Genomic DNA, 13962 nt, shown 5'->3' with positions numbered 1-13962 from the left:
TTCCTTTGTCTTTTCTCCAGGAGATTGGAACAAGCAGCTAACCACTCAGAGAGAGAATGATGGCCATACCAGCAGTCACGCCATGGACAGCCGATGGCTGAAGTCAGAGGCTTCCTTACTGTGGCAATGTCTTGTCTGGACCTAGCCTGGATACTGCCCTGCAATCAACATGGAACTCCAGCAGTGGACGCTTAGCATTCCTAACTGGGATCCAAATCCTTATTAATAACACCAACTGAAGGCTTCAGAGTAACTCTGTGGACCCTGAATTCTGGGCTTGTGTTGCTATTATGGATGATGGATGCCTATGTAAATCATAAGCCAACTATCAAGTCACTAGCAACTTGCAGGTATGTTTTCAAAGATGAATACTTAATGCTCACATTAAACTCTTAGGCTAAACTATAAACTATGTTAAATACATGGTGCGCAACTGATCCTCACGATTTCCTCCCCTTGAAGTAAGCACACGGGCCCCCGATCCAGATTAGGGCCACCGCATGTGGCTAGGGGAGGTTTAAATCTTCTCACCCAGCCACTTTTTTCTCCTAAATTTGTCATCTCCCTCAGGGGCTTAAAATAGAAAAAAACTCCATTGATGCAAATGGTTGGGGGATATTTAAGTTCCTGCAAAAGGGGGGAGGGCGTGGCTGAGTGGGAAGGTTTAAACCTTCCCTACTCATGCATGCTGGCCCTGATCCAGATTGTGGCTGTGCATGCTTATGTCAAAGTTTTAAAAACTGTGAGGATTAGCTGGATGCTATGTGTTTAGGGTAGCATCTAGTTTAGCTCTTAGACTACAGGTTTGCTTAAACTGAAACATATTTGCCAATACAATTACTCAACCTTTAGCCTCTTAGCATAGCAGTATCCCATTTTTTAGTCCAGCAATGTCATGAATTGCCAAAAAAGGCAAAGAGTAAGGTTCTTCTAATTGCCTCACCAGAGGGACTAAAGAGACACAAATTGCAGCTGAGTGCAGGCTACAGCTGTTGCCCAATGACTTCTCAACGCACTTACATTCTGCTTTCAAAACTCTTCTTCCTGAAAAAGGTAAGAGCTGTATCTGTTTCATTTTTGCTCTTTCTACTTCTTCCCTTTCTCCAAGCAGTCTTGGAGAGATGGCAAGAGACTGCCACTTTCTCAGCCCGCTACTGGGTCTGGGCTACGAGACTGGGACCTGCCCCAAACCCCTCACTAATATGGAATGTCCCATATGGGTTAGACCCATGGGAAGGGTGGCATCCCTGGAGACAGCTCCTGAGGGAGGCACCAGTTTGGGCACGCACATTGCGCTAGTCAGTTTGGTCATGCACAGGAGCTACTCCACCCCATTAGAGGTGCATAATAATAATAAGTACATAACAACGATAGTTATTCTTATTAAATAATGGTAATAGAAATATGGAATGTGCTGAGGCAAGCATGAGCTATCCTTCCCTTTTGGGATGAACACATGTAGGTGAGCTGCAACAACAGCCATATATTTGGTAAATATCCTGGGCTCCATCACCAGCCCGAAGGACAGGACACTGAACTGGTATCTGTTCGTACCCATGGCAAACGCAGAAAATGATGGTAAGAGAGCCAGTGTGGTGTCAAGATTAGAGTGTTTGACTGGGACTTGGGAGATCCGGGTTCTAGTCCCCATGCAGCCATGAAGCTCACTGGTTAGCGTTGGAACAGTCACCAACTCTCAGCTTACCCTACCTCACAGGCTTGTTGAGAGTAAGTCACCCTGGGTTGCTTGCAAGAGGAAAAAGGGCAAGATATAAATGTAATAATAAATAATAAATAAATATATTGTCTCTATAGTGGTATGAAATAGGTATCCTTTAGGTCTAGGGATATAAACCTAGGAAGAATGGCAGAGAGAGTGACCATCCTGAAATGTTTGGGTATGATAAAGTGGTTCACCTCCCTAAGATCCAAGGTTGGCTTTTTTGGGGACGGTAAAATAATGGGAGTAAAACCTATTTCCTGCATCCTGGTCTGGAACTGATTCTATCGCTTTTTTCGACAGGGGAGTGGAATTCTCAGCAAGAATTGCAGGCGAGGGAGGCGTGATCCTGACAGATCCTGGTGGGGGAAGAGTATCAAATTCTATTCTGTATCCCCTCTGAACTATTGAGAGAACCCAAAAATCCAATGTTATTTGTCTCCAAGCCTGGAGGTAAAGAGATAGATGAGAGCCAAAGAGTGAGACAGGAGGAGGAGAAATGGAATGGTGGGAGTCAAGGCAACACTTGCCTCCATCGTTCTGCTTTCAAAGGATGTTGCAGAACTTGGACGATGGGAAGTGACATTTCTGGCCTGTTGCAGCGGATTGATGGAACTGTTGGCTGGCTAGGGATTGGGAAGACTGTATGCAGACTGTCAGTGCCATTGCCTTGGCCCCTCCAAAGAGGGCTGTTGACCCAGACCCATTTGTTTAGTGGTATGTTTGGCCTTCTGTATGGTGTCCATTGCCTTATCAGTTACTGAGTTGAACAAACCATCACTGACAAATGGCAAGTCTTTAATACTGGAGTGGGCCTCCTGGGAAAGCCCCACAGATCTAGGCCATATGTGTGATGCACAGACCACCAAGAACTATGGTTACCAGCTTCAGAGCAAGCCAGCATACTAAACTATGGTTTGAAGTTGGTTTAATCTCCGCAGGTGAAATGGGAAACTATGGTTAATGAAAGACCTCCTCGTTTGTTTTCAGCTTGAATGAAGGGAGGAACTAAGCCGCTAACTGCATACTCAAAAGCTCATTCATATCTTAATAAGCTGAGATATTCATCACCCAAAGCGGGCCTATGTCTGTTTCCATGAAAACTGAACCCTAACAGACATAGGCTTGGAGCCTCTTCCCTGAAATAAAGTCAGCCATCAACACACTTAGAATATTTACATAGAATGCCACTCTGACCAACTTGGAGGGAGACATAACATGACAAAAATGAATAAAATAATACAAGTCATGTATTGTTAGCTAACCTGTGTAATACATTAATAATTTCACTAGGAAGATTTCCCCAATAAACTTCTGCTTTTGTTCCTTAATGCCAGATGGGAATGTATTTTTTCCTGGCGTAACGTGTGGAAGCTCTCCCTAATTTCATCTCTTATCTATGCTCCATTTTCACCAATGATGCAAAGCACAGAATTTCAAAATCTTTAGACATCCAGAAATTGTGTATACAGCATGAAAATTGTTTAAATATATGCAAAATATCTGCATAAATTATCAGAAAAAGTTAACTTTTCAGTATACATTACATACAAGTCTGGTCATACCTTACAGATTTTATATAGAGATTCCTGCCCATCTCCCCCTGTATCTTTAAAATATTCATGTGCTGGAAATGTACGATGAATGTCTCGTGTAATGACAGTCTCTTGGGCAGATTCCTGTGAAAAGAGGGGAAAACAGCATATTGAAACTACACTTAAAATAGGGAAAAGCAAAATGCAGCTTGAAAACACATGCCTGGCAGATTCTACCTCTATCGGCTGCCCCCAAAGTCCCACCTCTACAATGAATTGATCGGATAGGTAGGACAGGATCCAGATTAGTGTCTCACCTTAAGTTTGGAAGGAAATGATTAATAGGGCATCAGCAGTAATTGCTCCTTGTATCCAAAAAACAGAAAGCATCTGTTTTGGCTCTTTTATGACGTACCTGATGGTGCATCTCACCTGGCATGAACCAACCCATACGCTTGATCATCATCTGAGGCCCTTCTTCAGGTGCCTCCTCCAAAGGAGGTTCAGAGGATGGCAACAAGGGAGGGGACCTGGTGGCAGCCCCCCAATTATATAATGCTCTCCCCGGTGAGGTCTGCCTGATACCAATGTTGTTGTCTTTTCAGTGCCAGGTTAAGACCTTCCTCTACTCCTAGGCATTTGACAGCACATGATAGGGTTTTTAACAGGTGCTTGGATTTCATAAAATTGCTTATGCATATAGTATAAAATAGTTTTTATATTATGTTTCTGTATTATATTTTAAAGGTTTTAGTCTTTAAAAACTGCCCAGAAAGCTTTGGCTATTGGGTAGTATTCAAATGGAATGAATGAATCGATCCATATTGGAGGAGGCTGCTTTTGGCGAACTAGTCCAAAAGTACTAGGATTGGAACTACTCCAAAACTACTTAAACTACCCAAATTTGCTTCCACTGACTTTGTTTACCTAGTACACCTAAGGTGAGTAGAATGTAGATGTCAGGAGTGCCCTAGCTGCCTCTTGCAGTCCCCACTAATAGCCAACTCAGGACACAGACGACGAGGAATTCTTTCCAAGACTTTATTCCTTTATTACTTTATGACTCTTTCAGAATACTAGTTGCTAGTGCCAAAGCAAGGAACAGCACTGAGGAAAGATAGCTGAGTAGCCTAAGCTCCAGGTAAGGCAGTTGGTCCCCATTTGAAGGAGAATCACAGGAAGACCCTGAACTTATGGGCTAGGGAGAGATCCTCCCTCTTTCCCTTGGGTCCACGGGACGCGACCGTTGTTTGCGCGCCAAACGAGCGCTACGCCTCCTTCCCGCGCCCTCCATCTGTCATCGCTCCCTGCATCTGCGCCAAGCGTCCAGCAAGCCCCCCTCCAGCGCTCTCTCGCTGCCAGGGTCACTGGAATAGATATCCTAGGAATGCTGGCAGGAGGAATCTCTGCCAGCTGCTGTGCTTGTGAGAGATGAGCTGGCTCCTCTCCCACGGATTGCTGTTCCTCCTCAGAATCAGAACTGCTCTGGGGTCCTATTGGCTCAGTTTCCACCCTGACAGTAGACTGGGATCTACTGGTATATCACTGGGTGATCTGAAGCTGATTGGCAAGAATTTCTGAGTTCCAATTGTTAAACAACCGCAACAGCAAAATGACTCCACCAATTTATACTGCTGAAATTGGGGTGGGGGAGGGGACAGACATTGTGGATCTTTGTGTGGAAGGACTGCGAGCTCAGTTTATTTCTAGTATTTAAAACAAATTCCAGGGCTTACCATTCTTTAATTCTAACTGAATGCCTTTTGCACGTATTTATCTATTTATTAGCAATATTTATATACTGCCGATTTGAAACAAATCCTGACATGGTTTACAAAACAATAAGAACAAAACAAAATGAACAAAAACAAACATATACACAAACTAATGCCATGAGACAAGCGTCAATAGCTCATGGCTCGGTGAAAGCCAAAGTAAACACAAATGGTTTCAGTAAATACCTGATACACATCAGTGCTGAGGCCTGAAGTACCTGACTCTAGTAATTACAGCTTTTTACTGCAAGCCTGAGATCCTCCAATTAGAGTTTAGTTGGGGGATATCAGGGTCCTAGTAAAGAATAAAGTAAACCCGAGAAGCCTGGAGTCTGTCAACCTCTGTAGCATGCCATCTAAAATTATCTCCAGCTTTGTTAATATCAAAACTGTCTAGTTTCTCTCTGCTTCGGTTTTCCACCTATCAAGGAACCTGTGTGTTTTACCTAAAGATGGGAGACAGTCTTTAGTAACTAAGTAACAGTTAGTTTTTATATTTTCAAAAACTGAGGATCTACAATTGTTTGTGTGTGTGTTTTACGCAGCAACACTTGGGAAGGCCCCAGATGCAACCAGAAACCATCTCAGTACTTGGAACAGCCTAATTTGAATGCCTGCGGACTTAGTGGTGGCTGGTGGCCAATCTGACTGGTGGGGCGGAGAGCAGGTCAGCAGAGGCAGAGCCAAATGCACCTATTTTGCGACACAGCCTCCAGAAAAAAAGGCAGAACTGTTAGCAACCACATGCAACATAAACGTTTTATACAATGTTACATGGTAAAGCACAGACTGAGGGAATGGAAAGGCATGGAACTTGCCAAGCACATGCAGCATAGCAGTTTTACACAACATTATCTGGTGCAACAACACACACAGTGCAAAGGCAAAGGAGGTTTGGAAGGCAGAAAAGTTGGCTACTGAAGCACACACTTCCTAAAGACATGAAGTTAGTCAATAATAATATGTTTCTAAATGTACCGAATTGCATAAATTAAAAAAATCCTCAAAAAGCATAAGTGGTCCAGAAAAAGAAAATGGTTACAGGACATCAAAGCCGACTCAGAAAAAAATCCACAGTCACACTGCAAGTACGTTTATCCCTTTAAAAAACTACAGCCCCAAAGCAAGCACATTTAGCCCTTTAAAAAAATTCCACAGCCCCACAATAAGAATGTTTAGCTCTTAAAAAATGCAGTCCTTCCCATTTCTCTCCATTCATTATACAATGATTGCAAAGCTGCATAATCCATTTTTTTACACCTCTATGTTGGTTTGGTCAAGGTAGGTTAAGAAATTGGTTCCCCTCCCTTCCCCCCTGCTACCAATTCTCAATCACCTGTATTTTCATCATAGTGACAAATATAAACATTGTTGTGGTTGGGAATCTAAACATTTATAGATTAGAGATCTGGTGGTAGGAGGGCAGCCAATTACAAAAAGGGAATTGCTCGACTGCCTGGAAGAGGTTTGTCCCTCTCGGCTACAAAAATTTCAGATAGTGTTCCTTTCTAGATGTGTAGTTGCTAAAGGGGAGGCTTTTTGTACCCTGATGGAATTTGAAGAAAAGGGTGTTCAATCGGGGGAGTCAGGGAAGGAGATCCTATCAAAATTATACTCTGTGATGCTTTGTTCCACCACACAGAACCTGTGTGGTTTAAAATCTGTTTTGGAGGCAGACTTGGTGTCTTTAATATCTGATGCAAGCTGGAAAGCACTGTGGTCACAGTTCCCATTCCGCACCATTTCTGCCAGGGTCGGAGAGAATGCAATTAAAGTTGTGCATAGATGGTATTACCCCTTCATGGATCACTGCTTTGTTGTGGCAAAGGGGCTTGCATAACTCAGTGAAGCCATAAGCTACGCCATGCAGGGCCACCCAAGACAGACAGGTCATGGCAAAGAGTTCTGACAAAATGTGGTCCACTGGAGAAGGAAATGGCAACCCACTCCAGTATTCTTGCCAAGAAAACACCATGGAACGTATCACAAGACTAAAAGAGATGACGCCGGAAGATGAACCCCTCAAGGTGTCCAATATACTACTGGGGAAGAGCAGAGGGTATTTCCAAGTAGCGCCAGAAAGAGTGAAGCGGCTGGGCCAAAGCCGAAAGGACACTCAGCTGTGGATGTGTCTGGTGGTGAAAAGAAAGACCGATGCTGTAAAGAACAATATTGTTTAGGAACCTGGAATGTAAGGTCAATGAATCAAGGGAAGCTGGAGGTGGTCAAACATGAGATGGCAAGATTGAACATTGACATCTTGGGAATCAGTGAACTAAAATGGACAAGCATGGCCAAAGTTAATTCAGGTGACCATTATATCTACTACTGTGGGCAAGAATCCCTTAGAAGAAATGGAGTAGCACTCATAGTCAACAAAAGGGTGGGAAAAGCAGTACTGGGGTACAATCTCAAAAACGATAGAATGATCTCAGGACGAATCCAAGGCAAACCATTCAACATCACAGTAATTCAAGTCTATGCCCCAACCACTGAGGCCGAAGATGCAGAGGTTCATCGGTTCTATGAAGACCTACAACACCTTCTAGAACTAACACCAAAAAAAGATGTCCTTTTCATCATAGGGGATTGGAATGCTAAAGTGGGAAATCAAGAAACCACTGGGATAACAGGCAAGCATGGCCTTGGTGTACAAAATGAAGCAGGACAAAGGCTAATAGAGTTTTGCCAAGAGAACATGGTGATCACAGCAAACACTCTTTTCCAACAGCACAAGAGGCGACTCTACACATGGACATCACCAGATGGTCAATATCAAAACCAGATTGATTATGTCCTTTGCAGCCGAAGATGGAGAAGCTCTATATAGTCAGTAAAAACAAGACCTGGAGCTGACTGTGGCTCAGATCATGAGCTGCTTCTTGCAAAATTTCGGCTTAAATTGAAGAACGCAGGGAAAACCACTAAACCATTCAGGTATGACCTAAATCATATCCCTTATGAATATACAGTGGAGGTGACGAATAGATTTAAGGGATTAGACCTGATAGACAGAGTGCCTGAGGAACTATGGATGGAGGTCCGTAACATTGTTCAGGAGGCAGCAACTCAATCCATCCCAAAGAAAAAGAAATGCAAGAAAGCAAAGTGGCTGTTCTTTGATTTCTGCTTCATTGACTACGCTAAAGCCTTTGATTGTGTGGATCACAACAGACTGTGGCAAATTCTGAAAGAGATGGGAGTACCAGACCACCTTACCTGTCTCCTGAGAAACCTGTACGAGGGTCAAGAAGCAACAGTAAGAACCGGACATGGAACAACCGATTGGTTCAAAATTGGGAAAGGAGTATGACAAGGCTGTATATTGTCGCCCTGCTTATTTAATTTATATGCAGAGTACATCATGAGAAATGCCGGGTTGCATGAATCACAGGTCAGAATTAAGATTGCCGGGAGAATTCTCAACAACCTCAGATACGCAGACGATACCACCCTAATGGCAGAAAGTGAAGAGGATCTAAAGAGCCTCTTGTTGAGGGTGAAAGTGGAGAGTGTAAAAGCTGGTTTGAAACTCAACATTAAAAAAACTAAGATCATGGCATCTCGCCCCATCACTTCCTGGCATACAGAAAAGGAAGAAATGGAAGCAGTGACTGATGTTATTTTCTTGGGCTCCAAGATCACCGCAGATGGTGACTGTAGCCATGAAATTAAAAGACGCTTGCTCCTTGGGAGGAAAGCTATGGCAAACCTAGACAGTATAGTAAGAAGCAGAGACATCACCTTGCCGACAAAGGTTCGTATAATCAAAGCTATGGTTTTCCCAGTAGCAACGTATGGCTGTGAGAGCTGGACTATAAGGAAGGCTGAGCGCTGAAGAATTGATACCTTCGAACTGTGGTGCTGGAGAAGACTCTTACGAGTCCCCTGGACTGCAAGGAGGTCAAATCAGTCCATCCTAAAGGACATCAACCCTGACTGCTCATTGGAAGGACAGATACTGAAGCTGAAGCTCCAATATTTTGGCCACCTAATGCGAAGTGAAAACTCCCTGGAAAAGACCCTGATGCTGGGAAAGATTGAAGGCAAAAGGAGAAGGGGACGGCAGAGGATGAGATGGCTAGATAGCATCACCGATGCAATGAATATGAACTTGAGCATACTCCGGGAGAGAGCGGAGGACAGGAAGGCCTGGCGTGCTATGGTCCATGGGGTCACGAAGAGTCAGACACGACTTAACGACTGAACAACAAGAACATAGATGGTATTATACCCCACTTTATCTCCTAACTGTTGGCGAGGTTGTAACGTTATAGGCTCTTGGATGCACATGTTGTGGGAATGCTCCAGGTCTATATGTTCTTGTCTCCTGATTTTTGTAATAATCTCAGACATTATATCTTAGCCTGTTAGACCTGACGTACTACTTGCTTTATTATCCATTTATGACAATGTTTGTAGAAAAATAATCTATAAGGATTTGTTAAACTTCTTGTTAGTGGCAGCCCATTTAGAAATTACTCAGTGTTGGAAGTTCACTGCAGGTTTTACTTTACAAGGTTGGCTAATGAAGGTCTGGCAAATAGTTCTGGCAGAGTGTCTACTGCATCATAGCAGCCTTCTTCAAGGACTTAGCAAAAGGAACTGTTTTACTGAAATTTCATCTCCCTTCTTTGCTTTTGTGAATAGAGGTGTTCCTGCATAAACACCCCTGGAAACCCAAAAGTCCTTTTGGAAGGATTTAGTTTATTGAATTTGTTGGTACCATAGAATATCTTTACATTCCAAAGTAAAGTGCCAGAAGTCCACCAGCAAAACCATCGACCCTCCCCGCCCCGGTCCGTGGAAAAATTGTCTTCCACGAAACTGGTCCCTGGTGCCAAAAGCATTGGGGACCGCTGTTCTAGTGATCTTCACAACCCTTCCTTCCATTTTGGCTAAAGCACTTCCTGTCTGTCTGCTTGCTCTTCTTATGCTTAAAAATCTGGTTGATCTACACTGCAAAGTCCCTTTTCTGTGTCTTGACCTTTCAGCTTTATAGATCCAAATGGTTAATTACAGAGTTTTAGGCGGAGGTGGAAGTCTGTTGAAATCTATGCAAAATATTTATCTGAGTAATTAAGCTATGTCGAGCCTGGCACCTTCTAGTAGATATTTTTACCATGTACTTAACTGTTAGAAAACACAAAATGCAGTATTGTGCTGTGTAAAATTATAGTCTGTGGATGTAGAAAACCTGTTGTATTGCCTCATTTAATTAAGTTTGTTTAAATAAAACCAAAGGTAATCACAAATACAAGTATTGTACATAAAATTCCATATTTTTCTATGGCTCCTGGAGGGAATTACAAAACATCAAGATGGCGCCTTCCCTTGGAACAGCAGGCAGGATCAATAAACTTGATCTTCTCAAGAAGGAGGGGGCCACTCCGCCCTCCCTGGCTAGTTCTGTCTAGTGACAGTGAAGCAGGGTTTGTTTTTGGTTTTTTTAAGAGAACTCTCTGAAGCACTTCCATTTTGTTAGCTTTCTTCTCCCTTCCCACCCAACATACTATAGAAAGGGATGGGAGTTTCACACAGGTAGCATTGCAGGGTTGGGGGAGAGCTTCAAATCTTGCCGTTGGATACCTCCCTGTTGAGGTGGGATGATTAGGCCCTTCATCCCAGTTCCTGGAGTAATGCAGGGCTGGGCTAGACTATCTACTCCTAGGTGCTGCAGAGCAGCAAAAGATGCATTCCTAATCCACCCCACTAGGGCTGGACAGTACCTTTGATCACTGGCATTACAAGGCATTTCCATCACAGCAATCTGCCCCTCTGCCAGGCAAAGGCAAGCATGAGTATTCAACTCTTGCTGAGCAGTGCATGTTAAATATCTGCTGCCATCACTTCCATCTGTAGAAGCCTGGAATAGCAAGATTAACGTGTTTCTATGACAGCTTGCCAAAGCCTTTATATGCCATAGTTGGTTAACTGCGTCCAGAAATAACAATCTAGTTCTTTTGATTTGTAAAAACCCAGGAAGGAATAATTTTTGATATTAAAATCTCTAAAGATGCCAGCATGGCTGGGCCAGGGGGTGTGCTCCCGGAGAAGGTATAAACACTGTCAAATTCTTATTGCATATCTTAATAACATGTGCTCAAACCTGGTTAGGACTTCCGCCTTTTCAACCTGAAAAGCTGAAAAGGCTGAGCCATGTCAGATCTTTTCCTTACTAGTAAGTATTTTGGGGTATTAAAAAATATTGAACTCAGGCCAGTCATTCATTGTTTGACTTGTGAGCTTTGCAAGACTAAACAAATCCATTGTGATAATATTGACAATTGTATACAAGAGCTTCTATTATTTTTCTTTGGTATGGCGTTTTTGTTTTAAGTGTTATTATGTGTGAATGTCTTTAGATATTCTCCAGGTGACACTTCACTTACAGAGCATCTCTTGGTTTTTTCAGTTCTTTTTTCTGTGCCAAATGCTTCAATATTAGGCATTATAAAAGTTTATAAGTTATTTTCAGTAATAACTTCCTAAAGGAGTTTGGAGAAGGGAAGAAAGATGGAGTTGAATGGAAGTCAGAGATAGAAATATAGGGCTTGCACAGGGATCTACAAATTATGCCTTGGCCTGATAGCTAAGCATCAGTTTCTACTAGCTAGCTGTGAAGTTCAGTCCCATCATGATAGTGCAACAAAATTATATGAAGTTATCAACACAGATATTGTCTGATGAAGCTATGTAGCTCAGGGTTGATGCAGATTGGCTCTTTAAAAAAAAACTTTTAATCTGAGATTCATTGTATTAGCTTTTGACAGGGCTTTTTCTCCTTTCAGATATTTAAAACCGTGTCCACACACCCCCATATACAAAAGACATACAGTCATGTGAAAAAGAAAGTACACCCTCTTTGAGTTCTATGGTTTTACGTATCAGGACATAATAAAAATCATCTGGTCCTTAGCAGGTCTTAAAATTAGGTAAATACAACCTCAGATGAACAACAACACATGACATATTACACTGTGTCATTATTTATTTTACAGAAATAAAGCTAAAATGAAGAAGCCATGTGTGAAAAACTAAGTACACCCTTACTGCTTCCATAGGTATGAAGAGGCCAAGTAGCAGCCAGGTGCTGCTAATCAAATGCCCTTGATTAATTGATCATCAGCAAGTGTGACCATCTCTCTAAAAGCTGAAGTCTCAGGAGTTTGCTGGACTGGGGCATTCAGGTGTGTGTTAACACAATGCCAAAGAGTAAAGACATCAGCAATGATCTTAGGGAAGCAATTGTTGCTGACCATCAATCTGGGAAGGGTTATAAGGCCATTTCCAAACAATTTAAAGTCCATCATTCTACAGTGAGGAAGATTATTCACAAGTGGAAAACATTCAAGACAGTTGCCAATCTTCCCAGGAGTGGACGTCCCAGCAAATTCACCCCAAGGGCAGACCGTGCAATGCTCAGAGAAATGGCAAAACATCCAAGAGTTACATCACAAACTCTACAGGCCTCAGTTAGCATGTTAAATGTTAAAGTTCATGACAGTACAATTAGAAAAAGACTGAACAAGTATGGTTTGTTTGGAAGGGTTGCCAGGAGAAAGCCTCTTCTCCCTAAAAAGAACATGGCAGCACGGCTTAGGTTTGCAAAGTTGCATGTGAACAAATCACAGGACTTCTGAAACAATGTCCTTTGGACAGACGAGACCAAAGTGGAGATGTGTGGCCATAATGCACAGCGCCACGTTTGGCAAAAACCAAACACTGCATATCAGCACAAACATCTCATACCAACTGTCAAGCATGGTGGTGGAGGGGTGATGATTTGGGCTTGTTTTGCAGCCACAGGACCTGGGCATCTTGCAGTCATTGAGTCGACCATGACCTCCTCTGTATACCAAAGTATTCTTGAGTCAAATGTGAGGCCATCTGTCTGACAGCTAAAGCTTGGCTGAAATTGGGTCATGCAACAGGACAATGATTCCAAGCACATCAGCAAATCTACAACAGAATGGCTGAAAAAAAAAAAGAATCAAGGTGTTGCAATGTCCCAGTCCAAGTCCAAACCTCAACCCAATTGAAATGCTGTGGCAGGACCTTGAGAGAGCTGTGCATAAACAAATGCCCGCAAACCTCAGTGAACAGAAGCAATGTTGTAAAGAAGAGCGGGCCAAAATTCCTCCACAGTGACATGAGAGACTAATAAAGTCATACAGAAAACGATTGCCCCTGCTGCATTACTGATAGAGACTGAGTCTGCATGAGAAATAAAGCTGCCTTTCACTCCAATGGGCGCTCCCCACCGCTGCCCCAAGCAAATTACAAACACAGGGAGCTGGGAAGTGGTTTCAAAGCAAACTGTAAGTCTCTCTCTTTGCCCAATTTTTGCCAAGCCCCAACCAAGTCCCAAAGGGATTTCCATCTTTCTACTCCCTTGGTTTTGCACCTCTCTCACAGCTTTTAGCATCTCATTCCATTCTACCACCACCACCATTTCATTAGACAAGCCCTGAAGTGCAACAAGTGCTCGATGCCATTCAGACTGAACTGGCTGGGATCTTTCTGGAGCAGGCAACCAAGCAACATTTTTCTTCTGAATAATGTGCTGGTTATTTTGAAACTGCTCCAAAGAGGGAGCAGTGTATGTTTAGGTTGGCTGGAGGAACAAGAGGAATACACACTAATACTTTTTATATTTAATAAGCAGACGCTAGTGGAATCTTCAGAAAAACTTGAAATTACATTCCTATTCTGTCAGCAATGTTGGTTCTTTGCCAGCTTCTTCTTATTTCCTTTTTAACAGCACAAAGAAGAACATTTGTTTCGAAAGATTGCTGTTCTCTTGCTTTGAGGACAAAATTATCATCATTATTATATGAAAAGGGGTTTATTTTGGATGGTCTGAGAACCTACAGCCCACTTTCTGGTTGTTGGGTGGATGCTCATGTAAAGAAGAGTATTTTGGATGCTC

The 13962-nt window shown here is 42.7% G+C and overlaps 1 protein-coding gene across 5 annotated transcripts in view; it reads right to left on the bottom strand.

The window, feature by feature from the left end:
* RABGAP1L (RAB GTPase activating protein 1 like) overlaps positions 1-13962 on the bottom strand; it is a 280035-nt gene that overhangs the window by 118333 nt on the left and 147740 nt on the right. For all 5 annotated transcript variants that reach the window (XM_084851202.1, XM_084851207.1, XM_084851206.1 and 2 more), the window contains one exon: positions 3286-3399. In XM_084851202.1, the coding sequence (XP_084707328.1) occupies positions 3286-3399 (114 nt within the window). The remainder of the gene's footprint in view (positions 1-3285; positions 3400-13962) is intronic.

This window comes from Heloderma suspectum, chromosome 4 (genome assembly GCF_057233095.1).
Source record: "Heloderma suspectum isolate Gila_16-S chromosome 4, 16-S_ref, whole genome shotgun sequence".
In the NCBI taxonomy this organism is placed as follows: domain Eukaryota; kingdom Metazoa; phylum Chordata; class Lepidosauria; order Squamata; family Helodermatidae; genus Heloderma; species Heloderma suspectum.
This window is presented reverse-complemented; position numbering and strand designations above follow the sequence as displayed.